The following is a 22,358-nucleotide window of genomic DNA, read 5'->3' as shown; positions in this document are numbered from 1 at the left end:
AGTCATAAATATTCTAACATCAGTATTTCCCCTGTAATAGTAAGTTGTTGACTTATTTTCTCGAAAACGTTGAGATCTAAACTTGAATGTCCTCCATTCTGTAATGTAACAAGGCAGGGAGAACCATCTCCTAATCTTCGTTTATACTTGTGCCTGACACTGTGGTGCGAGCCTCAGCAGAAGGTGTGCCAGCTACGAGCATGCGCGAGTATCCGCAACGCATTGTTCGTTGCAGTATTCTCCAAAATGGCAAGGGGCGTAAAAAAAAAAAGGTCTGAATAAGCAAGACGTAGTAGAGAGTGGAAGTAGGGCTGCCTGGCAACAGTAGTAAACACATCCATGGCTACCACGCCAAACACTGCATTATTAGTAACGTTACTTTCCTTTATCTCCAGTTACCTTCCGTTTTCTTTGCGTTTGCATTCTAAACTGTGGTGGATTTCTGAGGACTATGGTTAACTCCTCCTCAGATTTCTGAAGGGGAAATCCAGACAGCTAGCTAGATTATCTGTCCAATCTGAGTTTTCTGTTGCACGACTAAAACAACCTTTGAACGCACACGTGTTCCACCAAAACAAGTTCCTTCCGAGGCTATTTTGCAGCGGCACCGTGGCTCCGCTCGGCGCTTAGCACCGCCCATGATGATTGTGATTGGTTTTAAGAAATGCCAATAAACCAGAGCATGTTTTTTTGTTTTAGCTTTGTTTTAATTTGTCAAAAATTCGCTAGAGTAGCGTAGAGCTAGGTTTGTGTAAACAGCGCGGTGGACAAGAGCGGACTGCCCAGACAGATCAGAGTGAAATATATTGCTTTGTACATGTGTATGCCTGTAGACAGGTGAGTGGGTGAAGCAAAGGAAACTTGAACCTTGGTATAACTCCCAAACTCGTAAATTAAAGCAAATCTCGCAAAAACTTGAAAGTAAATTGCCTTCCACCAAACTGGAAGAATCTCATTTGGATTGGAAAGACAGTCTGAAAACCTATAGGAAGGCCCTCAGAAATACTAGATCAGACTATTACTCATCATTAATAGAAGAAAACAAGAACAACCCAAGGTTTCTTTTCAGCACTGTAGCCAGGCTGACAGAGAGTCATCGCTCTAGTGAGCCTTCTATTCCGATAGGTCTGAGTAGTGATGACTTCATGAGCTTCTTTAATGATAAAATTATAACAATTAGAGATAAAATCCATCACCTTTTGCCCTCAACTTCTAACGGTTCACCTTTCAACGCAGGACTGCTAGAAAGAACGACTAGACCTGACATATACTTAGACTGCTTTTATCCTATAGACCTTCAACAATTAATAGTAAAGGTATCTTCAGCTAAGCCATCTACCTGTCTCTTAGACCCCATCCCAACGAGGCTACTCAAAGAAGTATTACCCGTGGTTAACACTTCACTACTAGATATGATCAATATGTCTCTATTAACAGGTTATGCATGTTATTTAAAAGTAGCTGTGATAAAACCTCTTCTGAAAAAAACCACCGTCGATCTCGAGGTCTTAGCAAACTATAGACCTATATCCAACCTTCCCTTTCTCTCCAAGATCCTTGAGAAGGTAGTTGCTAATCAGTTATGTGATTTTCTCCATAGCAACAGTTTATTTGAAGACTTTCAATCAGGATTTAGAAAGCATCATAGCACAGAGACGGCACTGGTGAAAATTACTAACGACGTTCTAACTGCTGCAGACAAAGGACTTGTCTCCATACTCGTTTTACTAGATCTTAGTGCTGCATTTGACACTATTGACCATACCATCCTGTTACAGAGATTGGAACACTTAGTCGGCATTAAAGGAATCGCACTAAGCTGGTTTAAGTCCTATTTCTCTGATCGATCTCAATTTGTTAATGTTAATGATAAATCCTCCAAGTACGCTAAAGTTAGCCATGGCGTTCCACAAGGCTCAGTGCTGGGACCAATTCTATTCTCCTTATATATGCTTCCTCTTGGTAATATTATTAGGAAACACTCAATTAACTATCACTGTTATGCGGATGACACCCAATTATACTTGTCAATCAAACCAGACGAAACCAGTCAGTTAGCTAAACTTCAAGCATGCATTAAAGATATAAAATCCTGGATGACCTACAATTTTCTGATGTTAAACTCTAACAAAACTGAAGTTATTGTGCTGGGCCCTAAACACCTCCGAACTTCATTATCTAAAGATATAGCTACTCTGGATGGTATTGTCCTGGCCTCCAGCACTACTGTCAGAAATCTAGGAGTTATTTTTGATCAGGATATATCCTTTAACGCCCATCTAAAACAAACCTCAAGAACAGCCTTTTTTCATCTTCGTAACATTGCCAGAATTAGGAACATCCTGTCTCAAAACGATCCTGAAAAACTAGTCCATGCATTAGTTACTTTCAGGCTGGACTATTGTAATTCCCTACTGTCAGGTTGCTCAAATAAGTCCCTTAAGACTCTTCAGCTGATCCAGAATGCTGCAGCGCGTGTTCTGACAAGAACTAAGAAAAGAGATCATATTTCTCCCGTATTAGCTTCTCTGCATTGGCTTCCTGTAAAATTCAGGATTGACTTTAAAATCCTTTTCCTGACCTACAAAGCCCTAAATGGTCAAGCACCATCCTATCTAGAACAGCTCTTAGTACCTTATTGTCCCACTAGAGTACTGCACTCCCAGAATGCAGAGCTACTTGTGATTCCTAGAGTCTCTAAAAGTAGACTGGGGGCCAGAGCCTTCAGCTACCAGGCTCCTTTCCTATGGAACCAGCTCCCAGTCTGGGTTTGGGGTGCCGACACCGTCACCACATTTAAGAGTAAACTGAAAACCCTCCTCTTTGATAAAGCTTATAGTTAGGGAGTGAGGAGTTGCAGCGTCCACCTAACCCGGCCCACCTGCTTCTCTTCGTAGTCATCAGATTTATTTATCATATAATCAATAATATAGTGAGAATAGAGGGAGGCAGGCCAGTACAGCCCGATCAGGCAGGGTAGAGTTCAATCCCGATTCGGCACCTCTCTCTAAGCTAACCTGCCTCTTTAGTTATGCTATTATAATTCTAGACTACCAGGGAAGTTCCTTCCTTCCTATGACACACTGAGCTGCTCTCTCATCTCCGTTTTCACTTGTTTCCTTTTGTATGCATCCTGTGCCAGAACTGCTTGTTACTAACCTAGCTATGGGGAGTTTACTCCCCAGAGTCCTTATGTTTCTTCTTCGCAGAGCATTCTCTGCAATGCCCAGCCGCGTCCAGCCGCGTCTTGCTGCGTCCGCTGCATCCACCCGTGCTCTACAGTGCCACGTTACATCCCGCAATGCCCTGCTGCGATGTTCATACGCACAGAGTAGTCAGGATCCAGTATAGGAGACTGCACTACTCAGTACTCATGACACAATGTGCCCTGCTATGAGATGAACTACAACAACTACCTTCGAAGTCACTGTTCCATTATCTTTATTATGACTATTATGGCCACTGTTCATCACACCCCCAACCGGCCCCGTCAGACACCACCTACCAAGAATCTGGGTCTGCCGAGGTTTCTTCCTAAAAGGGAATTTTCGAATCCTCGACACTGTCGTAACAGCCACTGCTAATGCTTGCTCTTGAGGGAATTACTGTAATTGTTGGGGCTTTGGAAATTATAGTGTGGTCTAGACCTACTCTATCTGTAAAGTGTCTCGAGATAACTAAAAATTAACTAAAGATAAATAAAATTGAATTGGGTATTGATACATATTTACTTTTTACCTACTAACAGTAACGAGCGTAGCAGTATCTTTCCCAGTCAGGTGCATGTGCTGCGTGTTGTAACACACCTCTGGTGTGTGTGTGTGTGTGTGTGTGTGTGTGTGTGTGTGTGTGTGTGTGTGTGTGTGTGTGTGTGTGTGTGTGTGTGTGTGTGTGTGTGTGTAGGCATCGCTGTTCAGAATCCCGTCTATCTTCCAAAATGTAACGATTGTATCCAAACAAATTGTACCTGAAGCTGCAGGCCATCCAAAATTATTTAGATATTGAGCCATTACATTGAAAATCTTTTAGATAACAGGAGCCTATGACTTACTGTAGCCATCCTAACAACACTACCTGAATGCCTTTTTCTAGTCTCCCGTTTCACTCTCCACGACACTGTCTTCGGGCAAAAAGTCACGTCGTGAGATCAATAACAGTTAGCTAGCTAGCCTGTTTATGTTTCTTGTAATGTTAGCCATAGTTATTTATTTCTTACCTTGATTTAGTTGTCTGCGTTTCAAAGCCATTTCCCGCGGTGATGTTTTTGGTGGAGCTGTTCGTTTAATAGTCGACTCGGAAGAAAGTGAACGTTTTGACAATAAACTACATCCACACAACAGTACGTGGAGTTAAATTGGACAGGCCCAATAACCTCTGAATAGTTCTACTTGTTGTTAAATTGCAATGTGAGCAGCAGCCAACGGGGGGTGCATTATGTCGGCAGGATCATTTAAAAAGGAAACCTACATTGTGCGTCTGCCCTATTTCTGATAACGTGGCGGAAGAAATGTTGCCATGGCGGGCGGCCACAATAAAATCAACATAGAGGAAACACTGCTATAAATCAGTCTACTACTGGAGACGAGAAAAAAAAAAAAGACATTCTTGATTACTTCACTTTTTAGAACACACTGTCAAAGTCAAAGCAGGTATGCATGAGCCAGATTCCACTGCTCAGGAAATGCAACAAAGACAGTCGCTGGTTGTTGACAATGCTGCCAGCTGGCTAGCAGTTAGCTCAGCCGGCAGCAGCAGTAGTAGTAGCAGCAGCAGCAGCGCAGCAGCAGCACTATCCGGAACGTTTAAGACAGAGCTGCAGAGTTCAAATATTTGAGCTGCAGTTCCCCACTAGCGCCAACTGATACCAAGTCAATAAGCTGCAGTGACATTTACCACAGTCTGGTAAACATTTGCTGGATTCTGTGCAACAACTGAGCGCTTACACTTCACTTTGCTCAAAGACAAGCCAAAAAGAATGACCATTGCCAACAGGAACAAAAAAAGCAGCTGACTATTAAGCCTTTATATAGCCATTTGATTATGCTATCTTGACTACAGTGGGCACAGCCACAGTGCTAGTTAAACTCTAGTTGTGTACAACAACAATCATGGTTTTGCTTGCCTGTTACCAATGGCACAAGTGTGTTTGTTGTACAATGATACTGTAATTACAATGGATATTGTGTTTGTACACTTTTCATGCAGGCTGCTCGGAGGCTTTAACATCAAGTACCTCACTCACAACTCTTGTCTGCACCTTGGGACAAACTTTCTTAGCAGGAGAATGGCAATTTTAAGCATCACGAGTAATAGATTTGCGTGTGGGTATTGCGCATAATTTCATTGATTCACGCCCTGATGCTTTATGTTGCTTCCCCCCCATTTTTTTGGATTGTCCCAAATGGTAATCATAATTTTTCTGACTTCAAATGTAGTTTAACAATAGCACTCCTTGCAATAGCAATATCTTGAAATAGGGCAGACCAGTCCACTCGACTCTATGAGTTGTTATTTACAATGTGAAAACACAGCCAACATTATAAAGATCAGCAGTTACTTTTCTGCAGCTGCTACTGTCGGCTAGGGATTGACCAATTATCGGCCTGGCTGATTATCGGGGCCGATATTTGGAAATTTGCTGATTATCTGTTTCTGTGTTTTATTTAAAAAGCGCCCTACTTTGGCTCCACTACAGCTCTGTAAGCAGTCTGCAACATTTGCAAACAAACTGACAGCATGTCAAAACTATTTTTGTTTTTCTATTTAATCAAATTTTTTTTTACTTTGTATTATGTTTAAAGTTTCAGTTTTATTAAATAATTGCTCTAAGCATTTAAACAAACTTGTTTGTACAATTTCTAAATGTTAATTTTGACTAAAAGTTTACTGTGAATGCGTATTGGTTCCAAACAGGGTCCAAAACTAGCACCATCTGCTAGCCAAATGCTTGTAAAATATGCTAGTGGCTGGTAGATTTGCTTCACTCACTAGCCAAAAAACAATGGTAATCTATTGAGTGGCTGTTCAAATTTCAAAGTTAATTTTGGACCCAGGCTCTAAATATCGATTATCAGTTTCATTAACTGCTAATAATCGGTATCGGTATTGGCCCTGAACAACCAGTATGGGTCTACCCCTAGTGTCGGCTGTGGTGTCAGAAGTCGTGTAATGAATGCATCTGCCTCAACCGACCTGCGAGGCCTTGTCGGTATGGACCTGAGCCTGGGCTCGCTCCTCCTCCAGCTCCCTCTGCAGCCTCCTGCACTTGGCCCTCCACTGGCGCACCGCCTCCTGGGCCCTGGCCTTCAGTTCATCCCTGCTCCGCGCGCTCTCCTGGAGCAACGCCTCCGTCTCTCTCTTCTCCGTCTGCCCCCGGCTCTGAAAGGATGAATGAATTTATAAATGAAGTGTCTTTATAATCTGACTGAATCAGTTGGTTTTTTTAATCATGGGGCGGATCCTAAAGTGTCTAAGGGTGTTTTCACAAATAGTGCTCTTTACAAAAACCAAACGTAGTCGTCTTAAAGAGGCCAAAAAAGTGGACCAACAGAAAAAGGACTCTGTTCTTTTTGCGTTCACGTTGTCAGTTTACTTGAAAGAGGACTCCGTTGTCTTTCTGGTCCACTTCAGCTCTGATGGGGCCTCAGGGCTAAAATTGATGCAGGTCAACAGGCACAAGGCAAAGTGAACCTGAAGTGTGTTGTGTTCACAATGCACAGGTGAAGAGAACTGGAATGCGGACTTGAAGCTAACCGTACTTGAGTACGGTTTGTTTCAGAGGGCTCTCAGTCCCTTTGGAGTGTTCACATATGTGCAACAAAATGCTGACTAATAGGTCTGAGTTCTTTTGGAAAGCTGAAATGGACCAAGTGTGAAAACGCCCTAAATCTGAAGGATCTCATTACTGCAGCGTTTACAGCTTCTTTGCATTGTAATTGTGTCAATGAATGAGGCGCTACACACAGCATGCTTCCGACTTAAAATGCCACTAGAACATGCACCCTTTGTTTAGAGTCCTTGATCCAAATTACCTATATGCTGATGAATTAACAGTGTGACGCAATAACCCATATTAAAATACCTGAATCTCCCTCAACTGTTCCAGCATTCGCAGCTGCTGTTGCTCCCGCCGCGCCAGGTCTGATGACAATTCCTGGTATGTAGAGAAGAGAAAGGTCAAGGACGTGTGTGTGTGTCTACTACAACTGCTAATGGGAGGTAAAAGACAGAGAGGCAGGAGAAAGGGAGACATAGGGGTGTGGAGGAATGGGTTTAGGGCAACAGAAGATAGGAAAAGGGAGAAAAAAAGACATTGATGACAGAAGGAAGCAAAAAAAGAAAAATGTATGAGAGACTTTAAGAAAAGACCAACAGTAAAGGGTGGATTATAGCGAGCAAAGAAGAGGACAAAAGAAAGAAAAGTCACAGAAGGTTGAGACTGTGTTTACATGCTGCCTACAATTGGATTATCTGCAAGGCTGGTCTGAAAAGGAGTCTGAAAGGAGAGTTGCACTGGATTTACTTCATATCACCGAGAAAATCACAATCATTGTGAAGTTTTGAGTTTGATTGAAGTCTTAAGTAAGGGCAAGTAAGGTTAGCCTGGTGCCGTTTCAGTATGTAGACTGAATAAGACTGCCAGTTAGGAGTAATTAGTCATAGACTGATTAGTCACAGGCCTATTAGACAGTATATAAATTCAGTCACTGAGAAATTGAATCTTCCACCCTATTCTCCTCATTACACTTCATTTTTGCTCATTTACCGTTGAAATGAAACACTTCCAACTTCTATTTTGATCTCGGCATTAAAAACCATAAGAGACGCCCGAGGTGATACATGCAAACACCCACTTCATCTTTTAACACCTACTCTGCAATAGGGGAAGCGTGGGAGTTTAAACACATTTTCAGTGAAAGAAACATCAGAGATTAGAGGAATGTGCTTAAGCTGTAAGTGCAGCTATTTCTACTAACATTTTATTGATACCCACCATAGCCTACCCCTGCTTAGCTGGGGGAATTTTTTATTTTTTTTATGTCTTGTTACAGTGATGGAAGTGACACATCGCACCAGTCTGAGAAGGAAAAATGACTGATGGTTGACTTCTGATCTCCTATTCCAACTGTCACTTCATCTGAGAATTTTAAGAGGATCAAGTGGCACGGAGTTGGCGGAGGATGCGACCACGGATGAGAGGCACCCGACAAACTGAAATAACCCTGCTCAGGGTGGAGACACCACCGGCAAAGTCAAAAGCATGCTTCTGTTGTGTTCGTTTTCACTCCAGCTGAGAGATCCTCAATGTTCCCCATGTATTCTCAGAGTAGACTGCAAAGACAGCCTCATAGATGACTAAGGAACGAGATGCAATGCCTTCTCTGAACCCCTGGTTTTATAAGCCATTTCCTTAATATATTGTCAGGGAATTTCTCCGATACACACCTCCACCTGAACGCTGAGTGTGATCCTCTCCTTCTCCTTGCGGTCCAGAGTTCTATTCAGTTCTTCAACCTCACTGAGGACTGAGGCGGTGCGCAGCTGGGCTCGCAGCGCTGCCACTTCTTTCTCCAGATCCAAACGATCTATGAACATGCACGCACACATGCAGACACGTAATCAAAGTGTTGTTACAATTGATTTCTACATGTGGAGACAAGAAATGTAGAACACGCAGCAGGCCTGCACAATAAATCGTTATAAAATCGTGATCTCGATTCACCCTGTTTACGATTTAATTTTTAAATTACTTCAATTTATTTAAAAAAAAACAAAAAACAATGGGGCATTTTCGGCCTTTATTTTGGTAGGACAGCTCTCACAAAGTTCAGGGCTTCACCCTCAGCAAATGACAAAGCGCCGTTTAGTCACGTGTTTCACTCGTTGAGCGAGCGCAGTAGTTCGGAAATAAACCAAATGGATTTTGATGAAAACCCAGGTACTAGTGAGGAGAATCAGCCAACCACTCAGTCTCAAACCGAGCTTGTTCCGAAAAAAGGCTCGCATTCGGTGGTGTGGAAGTATTTTGGATTCAAGAGAGACGACAAGGGTCAGTCTTATGTGATTTGCGAGGCATGCTTTGCCCTCGTTGCAGCACCGCAAGGTTACACCACAAATCTTTACCAGCACCTCAAACGGCACCACAAAGTGCAATATGATGAAGCCGTACAAGGCAAAAGGTCCGAAAGACGTTTCTATTAGTCTATTTAGAGCCATGTTCAGGGTCATATTCAGCGCAGTGCGTTAAACTTCTATTTTCGGTAACCTACTTGAATGGACATTTGAATGTTAATTCTATAAAAAGGCAAGCAGTTAAAGAGTGTGCTTATAAATTATTCTGTTTTTGGTACTTAAATTAGCAACTGACAAACTCCATTTCTCTAGAGACTGATGCTGTAGCTGCAGCATGTTTGCATTGTTGCATTGACATGTTTTAATTAATTATGTAAAGACATGTTCAAGGAGTTCAGATAAAGCCTGTATCAGGGCCGTATTTAGTTCAATGTGTTATATGTCACTATTTTTGGTAGCCTACTGTACTTAAATGGCCAGTATGTACTTTATTTTCTTTATTCATTGAAGCCTGTATATTTACAGGCTTGTGGTGATGCGCAATGTGCTATAGGTGCCAAAAAAAAAAAATCTGTTTGGTACAGACAATTTGTTTTGTTTTGTCATGGTTCATGGGTGCAATAAACATTACACATCGTGAGAAAAACAATCATGGCAGAGAATTGTGATATCAATTCTAAGCTAAAAAAATTGTGATTCATATTTTTCCCCGAATCGTGCAGGCCTAACACACAGTGACAAGAAACTTTAGGTGGCAAATGGATTAGGGAGCACAAGAAATACACTGTACCTTCTGCAAAAAGGCAATTAAAAAGCACAAAATGTTTTGAGTGAGATAAATATTTAAGCAGAGTTCCTTTTTAATTATTTTCTTACCTTACTCTGAACTTCTTTTAGCTCTTTACTTACTATATTGTACCTACTATATTATATGCATCGCTGACATGTCAATCAATTCACTTGATCACTTAGGGCAGACCGAGTTAATAGACGTGAACAGAATATAAATGAAGTGATAAGAGATGCAAATGAAGCAGGACTGAGGCTGAACGATTAATCAAATTCAAACCAAAGTCACAATGTGATAGAAGGCAGAATATACCACAATAGAAGCAACCAGAGGGTCGGAAACACCTCGCCCTGTGGGCTTTACGTGCACACACGCTGCCCTACGTGCCACGTGACGCATGCCAATGAGAGTAGGTGAAGAAAACAACTTGTAAACTCCGCCATACGCACCTTCGATGCTCGCAGTACTACTGCGTGATAATGGCCAAGGCCGGGTTCAAGTGCAATCCACATGTTTACATGTTACATTGTTGTAAGAGTAGCGTAATGTGTGCATAGTGAGTGTGTGGGTTGAGCGAGCGCGAGAGAGAAAGAGAGAGAGTGACAGTGGATCAGAGCAAACAGGCAGACCCGACTTAAATTCAGTACCTGGCCCTCGCAGTCCCCCTCTTCCCTCCTCCCTGTCAGTGTGGTTGCCATGTGTCTGAGCAGCGGGCTGAGAAGTCTCCAGCCGGACCCTCTGGAGCTCAGCCTTCTCTTTCCTCGTCCTCAGCAGCTCGCCGCGCATGTCCTCCACCTGGGGATCATCAGCCGTGTAAATCAGACACAGAGAAAGACATCGGGTTTCCCCCAGAAAAGTTGTTTAGCCCGGTGGCAAGTGTCTTTGTTTTCGACGAGGGCCCCGGCCGGGGCCAGTCACAGACTGATGGCAGCATTAATGTAGAGCCCAGTGGCTTCTGTGGTCACAGAATCATGGACGGAATTGCGAAATTCAGAATTTAAAAAGGCTATCCGACAGATTCCATACATTATCCTATGTTAAGTTAGTGCTAAAAGATAACCTTATGCCCCATGGGGCAGTTGGGTTTGCGGCACAGTCGCGAGGCACTTCGTGAGAGGACATCAGACATATGATACAAACAAATAGACCCTACATCAGACACCGACAGACATAACATGAAGAACATACATCACACACTACAATACACTATACACCCTTAGGTAAGACCAGGCCAGCTGGATATCTAGCTTATTTTGACTGATTTAAGGCTTTTATGGCTGGTGGTTCAAAAGAGAATTTGGATCGGTTCTTGGTCAGAAGGGGTGGGCAGAAACGACGCCTAGATGGCAGTGGTTTAAAATGAGATGCCAGGGGGTGTGTGTAGTCACATACAATGTTATTGGCCTTTCTCACCAGTCTGTCTTTGTAAATGTGTTCAATGCTCGGTAGTGTTATCCCAAGTGACTTGCTGGCAGTTGTAACCATTTTTCTGATTGTCTTTTTCTGTGACTAACTAGTAAGCCAACTAGAGATTTGAAAATATGACTATGTCTAAGTTTCCAACTGAGCTGTAAAAAAAAAACTGTAGGTTTAAAAAAAAAAAAAATTTAAAATACATTCAGAAATAATTCCCAGTGGCTTAGGCCTGGTGCAGGCCAACATGGGCCTGGTGGGCCACAGGGCTTGCAATACACTGGAGGAAACGCTGCACTGTATGTTTATCATTTTGTCTCCTGAGGTTTTCTACATCTACATACAGTCGGGTACAGCACACACAGACACAAACAAACCTGTTGAACAAGGGACTCTCTGCTATCTTCAGACTGTTCGAGTAGTCTCCTAGCTCTCTCCAGTTCCTGCTCCATCTGAGGTAAGCAGAACAACAACAACGTCAGGACAACAGTGGTTTGGAGGTTCAGAATGAACGTTGCCTACAAAGTTAATATTTAGGTATTTAGAATGTATATAATTTCAGTTAGGCAAAATGATGAAAGCATGTGAACTGTGTCAGCAATGTGAAAATATGAAAGTTAACTACTACTGCTACCAGTAAAGGGGGGGATGCACCGAATATTCGGCCGCCGAAAATGGCCCAAAAGGGCATTTTCGGTTTTCGGCCGAAATACTTTTATCACCGAAACAAATGTTGTGACGACGCAAACAGAAACCGCGACCTGCACGTGTGTCAGTACCCGATCCACCTGCAAAGCGTCTCCTAAGCAAAGAGGTTGAGACGGACCACGGAGTGAAAACAATGAAAAGTGCTCTTAGAGTGTCAGCACACGTTTCACTGAGATCTATTCGGATCCTCTGCACTTCATCGCGACTGTACTTGATCCGCGTTATAAAGACCATGACTTGGATGCGGAAATAAAGCAGGGCGCACGAGAAATGATCCAGGCCGCGATGGATGCGGAGAACCCGCGTGGAGACAGAGATGGAGCGCGCACGGAGCAGCACCCAGCGCAGGAGGAGATCAGAGCGCAGAAAAAAAGACTCGTCTCTCTGCACCAGATGAGGGGCATGCACCCTCGTTGTCTGATATGTTCAGTGAAATCCTGCAAGAAAGTGCCTCAAATAATAATAATAATAATAATAATAAGTAAGCTATTCTGTTCTTAGGCTACTGTATACTGTATGTGACTATCAAATTGTAGCCATATTTCTGCTAGATATTTTTTGAATTAAACTTTAATATTAATTTATAAATTTGCAATGCCTTGATTTTAGTAAAGTTAGTACACAGTCATAGCCATAAATGTAATGGTACTAATAATTGGCTTAATTTCTTTCGGTGTTTCGGTTTCCTCTTTTTTCGGTTTTCGGTTTTGGCCAAGAATTTTCATTTCGGTGCATCACTAGTAAGGAGTTATGCATACTAGGATAAAAGGTTCCTAAAAGTAGTTTGGTGCTTTATCTATGCAATTTCTCTAAAGAAAATAGCATTGCTAGTGATATTTGATCAAAATACTGCTAGTAGCTAGCAAAAACCTCTCACTCAGAACTGTGGTAAAGAAACACCACAAACGAAAAACCAACCAATGGCTAACAATTGTGGAAGACATTGTTTTCTGATGGGAAGATTGACACACAAACTAAGGGTACAACAAGCACAACTGAACAGAAATTGGGAGAAAAAGAATTACTCTATACAAGACTCAAAATGACGACACTGGACTAGAATAATAGTTAATAGAAACATTACTCTCCAAGGCCGTAAAAATGTGAAGGCAACTCCCAAGCAGATTTCTTTTTGCTTTGTTTGTTACTACTACTGCTGCTGCCAATTCAGCGAAATGATGCAGTAAAGAAATAAGCAGGAACTTGTATAAGGCAAACTTTTATGGCACAGAATTAATAATAATCTACCATCTTTTCTACTTTTTAACTCAAAACATTCCTTTGAGAATACATAGATTTACCTTGGACTTCTCCCTGTCTGCTTTCAGGAGCCTGGCTGTAACCGTCTCCTCTCTCTCATGGGCTTGAACTTGGCGTCTCTCTAAAGTCTGCAGAGGCCGCAACAGTATGTATCATTATAAGAGCAAATATAAGAGCAGTGTAAGAGTGCAACATGAGAGGTGCCATTGCATCATAGCATCCCCCATCTCCTCTTCTTGGAAGGAGACAGTGGCATCATGTTGGATTTGTACAAGAGCTTAGATCCCACTCAATCCCACTCATTCCAAGCGGCCTGCGATGACAAATTACCAGCTGCTAGCAATAACATCTACCCAAGTGACTCATCATCTATTTGATTCACATCACAGTGGGCCCATCGGTGGGGAATAAATGTGCCCTCTGCTCTCCCTCCTCTCCTGCTCTTTAGTAGTAAAAGAGATTATTTTTCTCTTCATGTCCTCACGCTTGTTTATTTACCCTTAATTTTTTGGACAAATGCATAATTTCCCATCGCCCTGGGCCCTGCTGGTGTCCCATTAGGGCACTACGGAGGAGAGGGATGCAAATAAATTGGTAGCTGCTATGACACACACACACACACACACACACACACACACACACACACACACACACACACACACACACACACACACACACACACACACACACACACACACACACACACACACACACACACACACACACACACACACGATAATCAGTCTGGATACAGCTACACAGCGCCACTCTGTGGTCTACTAATAAACTGCAGGAAGCATGAGAGCCTCAAAAAGGACCAATGCCAAGACACTGATAAACTTTGACAAAACGCTGTCCTTAGAACCAGGATCCAAGAAATGACTGTTTGAGTTATTTAAAAAACAAAAAAGTTAACTCACATTATGGTAATGATGTATTATGGATGATTTGTGTGGCTAAATGGAAAGGAGCAATCTAAGAAAGCAATAATACTAGATTATGTGTTCTTTATATGACTGGGGGCATCTAATGAGTGCATCTAGCTTCGAGTCTACATCCCTAAAGTACACCTAATGACGGAGCTCTCTCAGCTATTAACGCTTCGAGACAAATGCGCACCTAAAATAAAAAATGATTGGCATGAAATATGGGAAAGTGGCAATTGCATGCTTAACAACCATTTGCACTGCTTCAAAGTAATTGCCTGGGTGTGCTTTATGGTGTCATAAAGCAGAGCAAGAGGGCTTGGTGACACAGTGAGAGAATGGCTGCTTTAACAAAGAAGAAAAGGACTGCAGTACATTAGAGAGAAAACCCTTCAGTAAGACACAATGCGGGAGTGCATGCTCTGTGAATGATGGATCGCACTTTGGTACACGGACATAAATATAAATAACCAAATGTATCCAATTGTGTGGAAGATAACAACTCACAGCGATTACAGTATCTTTTTGTACATCTTTTTATGTAAAGGTGAAGAGTAATCACTCAGAGATCATCAGAATGTTTTCGCATTTGTTTTTTTAACACCACCAAGCTTGCACATGAACCTACCAGAGTTGGCAAACAGAAGGGCTTATGAGGACACTCGGAAATGAGATGCTACATCTCAAGGGGCTATCCTTTCAATACATTCAAATTTATAATTGAGCATTCATAATTTGTGTAAATGTCAGTGGTCTGCATTACTACTTAGAAATAACCAATAGGCATTTGTTGTTGCTGCTGGTCCTACGTGGGTAAAAAGTCCTGCTGACTTGCTTTCTCTTTACTGCATCAGCCAAATCTCTCATAAATAATTCAAGGAATTGGAATGATGATTGCTTGACCAGCTGGTCTCAGACATGTAAAACCACCCTTTTGAGATAGTATACAATTGAGCTTTGAACTACAATGAAAGCAGTCGATAGAGGTGACTGCATCAGACCAGTAAGGAAGTGGCCATTAAAGGGGAAGTGTTATATAGCATTTTTCAGGTTCATACTTGTATTTTGTGATTCTAGTAGAACATGTTTACATTAGAGATGCACCGATAGACCGGCCGGTGACCGGAATTGGCCGGTTTTCACGTGCTCGGCCATGACCGGCGACCGGCAGGTCAGTCTGACATATGCCGATTTCATGCCGGTCAATGTTACAATTAACTGACAACATAAGTTATACGAGTTACAGTTCTCAAGGACGCACACGGACGCGACAGCACAGTCTCTTTTTCCTTTCTCTCAACTTTTCCGCTGTGTGTCACACGTACCCGCTCGCGGCGTGAATCGCGTCTCCACGCTATTCTCACACATATAGGGAACCTCGTGAATTAACCTGCAACATGTCAGCTGTTTGGAAATTCTTCAGCATGTGTGCAGAAGATAACAAGTTTGCAATATGCAACACCTGCAAGGAAAAAGTAGGGCGTGGAGGGACGACACCAAAAACCAAAATCACATTTTTTTTTTTTTGTTGGATATTGGATGTGAAAACAAGGAAATTATTCTAACATTGCACTTTAGATGTGTGTGAATTTCACACACCAGGAGTAATTTATATAGTTCTACTTTATAGTGATCCATTCACTGTTAAAGAAATGTTCTATGTTCTGTGCAAAATGTTCTATTAAAGAAAAGATAGAAAATAAATATTTGCGTGTGCTGTAACATGGTTAGAAAAAATGAAAATCGGAATCGGCTCAACTCAAAGAAAATCGGAATCTGCCTAGAAAGTTGTAATAGGTGCATCTCTAGTTTACATGATTTTTATCAACAAGGCTGACACTATCAGATCTTGTATTTTACCTACTGATCACGACCCTTCTACATCAATCCTATGCCCTGCTTCTCTGAATTGTTTTGCGCCTGTGGCCCTGTCAGCATTGATGGATATTGTATCACACATGAAACCTACCTATTCATCTTCAGATATTGTCCCCTCTCGTCTTTTGAAAGAGGTATTTGATACTACTGGTCCCAGCCTCTTGTCTGTAATAAATAACTCGCTTATGAATGGCACAGTCCCGTCTAGCTTTAAACACGCTGTGGTTCAGCCTCTAATTAAAAAAACTAGGGATGTACAAAATCTAGGATTCGGGTTTGGCCGAATATTGGGCTTTCTGACGGGGTTTGGTTTCAGAGTACACCATAGCACAGAAACAGCACTTCTTAAAGTGCTACATGATTTGTTGCTGTTCGGTGACGGAGGAAATTGTGCCATTTTACTCTTGCTGGACCTTAGTGCTGCATTTGACACTGTTGATAATGCCATCTTGTTTTATTGCCTTCAGCATAGGGTAGGGATAAAGAGAGAGTAAAGAGAATTAAAAAGTAAGACCGGTGGGACCGGCCCGTTCTGGGAACGGCAAGGATTGTGGGTGGATTACGTGTATTGAGCAACGGTTTATACACTGTCCCATACTAGCAGCCTAAAATCTTGTATTTTATCTGCTTTTATATTTGTAATTGTTTTTAACTGCTCTTTAATGTTTAATTTGTTATACTGCACTGTAACGGTTATTCTTGTATTTTATCTGTTTTTAATTTTTTAATCGTTTTTAACTGCTCTTTTTATGTAAAGCACTTTGAATTGCCCTGTTGCTGAAATGTGCTATACAAATAAAGTGGCCTTGCCTTGTCATCCAGGCTGTTGCTCTACAGTGGTTCAATTCTTATTTAAAAAAAAAAAACCTTTTCTGTTGAAATTGGAAATGTCTCCTCCTCTTCGGCAGCGATTACATGCAGTGTCTCAAGGTTCGATAAAATCCTTCCTCTGTCGTAAGGACTTGGAGACTGTTACTCATGCTCTTCTTTCGTCTCGTTTTGACTAGTGCAATTCCTTGTATTCTGGGATTTGCCAATCATCTTTATCACTTATCTTTATCAGCTTGTCCAGAATGCAGCTGCTAGATTGTTGACTGGTACCAGAAGGGGGGGGATCATATCTCCCACATATTGGCTTCTCTTCACTGGTTACCGGTCAAATATAGAATCGATTTTAAGGTAATGTTACTTGTTTTTAAGGCATTACATGGATTGGCCCCTTTATATACTGCTGATCTCCTTACCCTACATCACTCCTCCAGGAACCTAAGATCGTCTAATCAGTTCCTTTTAGCTATTCCACAGTCTCGAAAAAAAAAAAGAAAGAGCAGACAGAAGCAGTATTTTCTACCGTCAAAAATCGCAGATAAAAGCTTTTAAACCAAATACTACATAACCAAAAATGTTTCAGGAGAAATGTGACCCGGAATTGGGGAGAATTTAACATTGTGGCAGCCAAGATGACATATTTTACTGCCGTTAGCATTTAGCGACATGCGACAATGTTAACTTAAAAAGCTTTAAAAATAAAAAATAAAATAAAAAAAACACAAATTTTGTGAGATTACACAAAAAGAACAGTGCCAACATGATATTTGATAAATATTTATCCTGATCTGTCAATCAGTGTCTTCTAGTGTATTCATAGTCTGTACGCCATATAGGGCTGTCCTCGCCTAACACTCCCATGACTTTGTTGACTAATCGAACTAGTTGATTCAATCGCCCAATCCGTAAAACGGAGCGCCACCTTTAAATCTTGCGTTTACCAAAGATATGCTCATAAGTTTCTTTTAGATAAGTCATTCAGCATGAAGAACAATAAGAAATGACTACTAAAGAAATCTTAGTCGATCATTTAGTCGACTAATCTACTAAGAGGGGGCAGCCCTGATGCCATATGTGATGACGAATGTTGCTTTGTTTGCCTGCTTTATTCTGAGAGAGAGAGAGGAAGGTTTCCTTTCATCTATGCTGTATCCTCTTCTATGGGTTTACGTGATGGTGTTTGGTCTGCTTTTGGGCAACTTGTTTCTTTATTATAACATTAGCCTGCTCTGGGACAGCAAATGAAAACTAGCCTTTTGGCTTTTGATGTTAATTGTGTGTTGTCTGACAAATTAATAAAATGAAGTATTGTTATGTTCCATCTTGTCCTGTCCACTGTCCCTTCGTTGAATTATACGCCGTCATGTTGTCTCTAGATTCTTTTTCGGCGTTATGTGTGTTAATGTGAGAGAACACAAGAGTGTCGACAGTGAGGTGTGGGATAACAGCAGATGAGCGGTGTCACCTCCTGCAGCTCGTCAGACACGGCCACCCGCTGACTCGGCCTTCTCTCTCTCTCCGCACCACTCGGCTCCGTGCGCATCTCTCTCTCCAGCTCGTGCAGACGCCGCTCGACACGAGAAGACACCTGCAGACAGGGAGACGGAGGACGCCTGAGGTCACGCAAACATCACCGGTGCAGGCATGGCAGCAGGATATGATAAATGAGACAACAGGAAATTAAAAGTGTGGCTGACAAATAAAAATGTCTTTTAGAACTGACTGGAGGTGTGATGTTCACGATGCAAGAATTCCCTGTCTAATCAGGAAGCCTCACATCCACGTCTGTGGACGCGACGAGATAAGAAATATTAAACATGCAGGCTGTCATTTGGAGCGGCGCATTTGTCACAGTAGTGAGGGTGCGGCGAGGGGCCATGTGCCTGGAAATTATACTGAAATATTTGGTAAAGTTAGACTTCACTGGAGTCACATTTGTAAAAGAGGATGCCATATGTCCTTAGCAGTTTTCTGTTCAAACAAAAATATTTGCATATTGCATGCTTTATACAACCGCTTTTATTCATCAGAAATTGTGTTGTCCTAAAATTTAGCTACAACTCACTGAGGCCTGTCTCGGGGAAGTTGTCATGTGCTCTGTGAGGCTCTCCATCGCTCGCCGGGTGTCAATATCAGACCTATAAAAAGCAGAGAAATATTCACACATCAGAGTTCTCTGTCGTTTGGAAAAATCCTTTCCCAGGACACCATTGATCAAAATGTGAATGCATAATGTGACACCACTAAAAATAATTATGCGGCTTCAGATGTTGAAATACAGTGGCAGATCAATTTGGTGTGGTCAGCAGCACCAGGGAGGAGAGATTTTTTAATAAACTCAAAATGTCAAATTCTAATGCATAGTTGAAAGAAAGATCTGCTGCCTTATGACTTTTCAGTGCCTTCACTTTAAGTTTCAGGTGACACTTTAATCACTTTCTCGTCAAGGAGATTTCAAAGACCCGAAAACCATGCATTTGTTTTCAAAGCTCAAGCGAAAACTTTTCTATGTACAGTGAATATATAGAATAAAGATCAATATCCAGTCAGGGCCCAGGCCTAAGATAGCATAGAAAATCTGTGGGAAGACATAAAGAAGAGACTGCAGAAGGGTCAATTAAAATTTAAAAAGCCTCATCCAAACATTTAAACCAGTTTTACAGCAAAACTAAAATCCTATACATTGGACAGAGCCTGCTCTAATTAGATTTTCATTTCTGACCTCAAGGCACTTAAACAAAAAAACATCTGAGAATAAATATTGTTAACGTGCATGTCCATTGTCTGCAGTTGTTATCTCTATTTTACTCTATTTTTTTTTCCTGTGGCTCGAGAGACAATGTATGCTACCTGTCAACTATGACAGGTAGCAATACACCACTTGAAAACTCAGTTCTAAAAATGTCATAAATTATAACAAGTGACAATGACTGGTGAATTCAGTTGTGTACTAGCCAATGTGCTATGAGGAAGAAACAAAAAAACTTAAGTTTACTGTTTTTGATGTTCAGACTTTGCCGCTCCCCTCAGATACCTATTTCTCCTGAGGATTTCTCTATCCAGGTCATCAGACATTCTATGCTGGTCACAGCGCAGATCCCTCAAGGATTGGTGCAAAGCGTGAATCTATGTGGGACATAGAACATAAAACATTATGCAAAGCCAAAATTTGGCCATCATTGCCTTTACAGAGATGCATATGTATTGCAACCACAGTGGAAAGCCAAAAATAAATAGGGGATCCTAAACACACTTTAGACCCTTAATACTAACATGCACAATAGCTCATTCAAATAAAATCTTATCAAGCCCCTTTAAGATTAGCATTACAAATTCCATTTCAATGATTCTGACTCCGTGTGCCCTCCTGTGGACACTTCCCGACACTACATGACAGTAACAAGTGGCACCGATTGGTAGTTAGTTTGTCTCCATTCCTTACATCCTCTCCTTTCAAGCTGGCATCCTTGAAGCGAACACCGGCAGACTGAGACCTCCGTCTCCTTCCTGGAGTGCCTGTATAGTCTTTCAGTGGAGAAGTAGGGTAGAAACGCTGGCCATCTGAAGTTACAGATGTACATATGTTATACAGTGTTAAAGGAGGAGCCAGAGAACCAAACACAAACACCACAAACTCACTGCACAACATTTTTAAAGGTGTTATTTTCACGTTTGTTGTCATTTTGAATATCATTTCTGTGCTATGCATCATCTCTTTGCAAATGATCCAGAACTAAGACTACAATGAGAGGACAGCTGACACCAAAGTCCTTACCTGATCCTGAGCAAGCCTCCAGGTCACTGGTGTGCAGGGTGGAGGCAGAAGCACTCCGAGACCCGTTGGATCTGCTCACCCTCTGCGTCTGCAGCTGACTGATTGACTCTTCCAGGGTCTCCCTGAGCTGGTGCAGAAAAAAAAAAAAAAAAACATTAAACAATAATCGGAGTGAGAAAATAGAAAATAGTTTAATAGGACAAAAATATTAATAACATCCCTGATAAGATCTAGAGAAGCAGAAATGAAGAGAAAGAAAACATTTAAAAAGGTGAGTGAAATAAAGGAGGACTGGCTAAACAATGAGATAGTGGACTCAAATATAACTTAAATACATAACCAAGCAATTAGTTTGGTATGTTATTGTCCTGGAAATGTTATGGATATGCACTGAAGATGTGGATTTACGAAACAGCTGACAAACGCCTCACACTGTCCAGTGTTGTTGCCACAGCATTCCCACAACTATTGAAGAAAAAAAAATTAAAAAAAATAGCTCCAATAAGCACGCAAGGGCTTTGCGATAGCCTACAAAAACCACATGTATTGGAAACAAATCTGACATAAAAACATGGCCATGTGTGCAACGGAAAGACCTATGTCAAATCATCTGTATCTTTAAGGTGTGAGAAGAATATTATAATTAAATCGTAATAAATAGAACAGGTGCCTGACCAGTGTCATGGCTTCAGCCTGATCATCTGTATGCTCCCTGTATTGGCCCAGCATCCGGTCTACTTTGGTCAAGTTCCTACTGGTGTCCTGCCAGAGAAAAGAAGCTTTTATTTAACAATTATTGGAATACGTTTAGAATCCAGTGCAAGCTAGTAAACATATAGACCTCAAATAGTAAGTGTGGAGGGAAGCTGATGTATTGCTACTGTAAGTTTTTAATCCCGGTAACGTTAGGTGTCTCTGTCTGATGAGGCAGAGCAGAGTACCTGTAAAGTGCTTGCCAGTGTGCTGATCTTCTCGGAGATGTTAACGGGTCGACCATCACTCCCACTGCCCCGGCTAGATCTGCGGTGGGCTTCACGCCCCCGAGGCCTGTGCACCCGCGTCCTGTCGTATGAATCCGACTCACTGGATGTATCCATAGTTTGGGACAGGGCAACTTAACGATGAAGACGACGAAAAACGGCTGAGTGGGAGACGCTGACGATTAGTGACCAGCACTAGCTTCGTCTGCAGATGACGCTAACTGATAACTGCAACGTTAATCAGATTAACGAACAAACTGACCTGGTTTTTAGCTTTCTTTGCAAAAGATACTTTTCTCATACCTAGCGGAAATGTCATCGTTACCTTAGCAACCCGTGGAGACAGAGAGCTATCTGACCAGCAAACCACTACGATTCAAACTGCACTCTTCCATCAATCAGTGCGCTAGGAAATTGTTGAGGGTGATGCTCCTCCTGGCTAGCAACAAGTGGCAACTGTCACTACTATGAACGTTAGCTAGCTAGCTAACCCAACATTAGCCAACTAGTTTAGCCTTGTGAAAATATGGTAAAAAATGCAGAACAATGCATATGTCCAGCGGAAACAGAGGAAATAAATGCTACCGGCTATAAATACGTTACACAAGATCCGTTGGTTTTTCGCATTGGGAGCGATAGCTAACAGTAGAACAACCACAGCTTCACCGTGTTATGGCAACTTGAACTGGCCGCGTCTGAGCAGGAAAACAACAGACCACAGCGGCTCC

The 22,358-nt window shown here is 41.8% G+C and overlaps 1 protein-coding gene across 5 annotated transcripts in view; it reads right to left on the bottom strand.

Annotated features, from left to right (window-relative positions):
* The window catches only part of LOC120546813 (centrosomal protein of 128 kDa), a 113,889-nt gene that overhangs the window by 62,925 nt on the left and 28,606 nt on the right, over positions 1-22,358 (bottom strand). Inside the window, exons 1-13 of one of the 5 annotated variants that reach the window (XM_039782022.1) lie at positions 21,592-22,348; positions 21,326-21,412; positions 20,651-20,777; positions 20,318-20,436; positions 19,871-20,001; positions 18,941-19,013; positions 18,341-18,463; positions 13,285-13,371; positions 11,653-11,727; positions 10,510-10,657; positions 8,446-8,585; positions 7,082-7,153; positions 6,193-6,378 (exon numbers count right to left, since the gene is read on the bottom strand). In XM_039782022.1, the coding sequence (XP_039637956.1) occupies positions 6,193-6,378; positions 7,082-7,153; positions 8,446-8,585; positions 10,510-10,657; positions 11,653-11,727; positions 13,285-13,371; positions 18,341-18,463; positions 18,941-19,013; positions 19,871-20,001; positions 20,318-20,436; positions 20,651-20,777; positions 21,326-21,412; positions 21,592-21,747 (1,524 nt within the window). In that variant the 5' untranslated portion in view covers positions 21,748-22,348. Of the gene's footprint in view, positions 1-6,192; positions 6,379-7,081; positions 7,154-8,445; positions 8,586-10,509; positions 10,658-11,652; positions 11,728-13,284; positions 13,372-18,340; positions 18,464-18,940; positions 19,014-19,870; positions 20,002-20,317; positions 20,437-20,650; positions 20,778-21,325; positions 21,413-21,591; positions 22,349-22,358 lie in introns of those variants that run through there. The other 4 variants (XM_039782023.1, XM_039782025.1, XM_039782024.1 and 1 more) reach the window with 4 other exon arrangements.

The sequence above is a fragment of the Perca fluviatilis genome, chromosome 18 (genome assembly GCF_010015445.1).
Source record: "Perca fluviatilis chromosome 18, GENO_Pfluv_1.0, whole genome shotgun sequence".
NCBI classification, from domain to species: domain Eukaryota; kingdom Metazoa; phylum Chordata; class Actinopteri; order Perciformes; family Percidae; genus Perca; species Perca fluviatilis.
The sequence above is the reverse complement of the archived record's forward strand: the minus strand, read 5'-3'. Positions and strand labels throughout refer to the sequence as shown.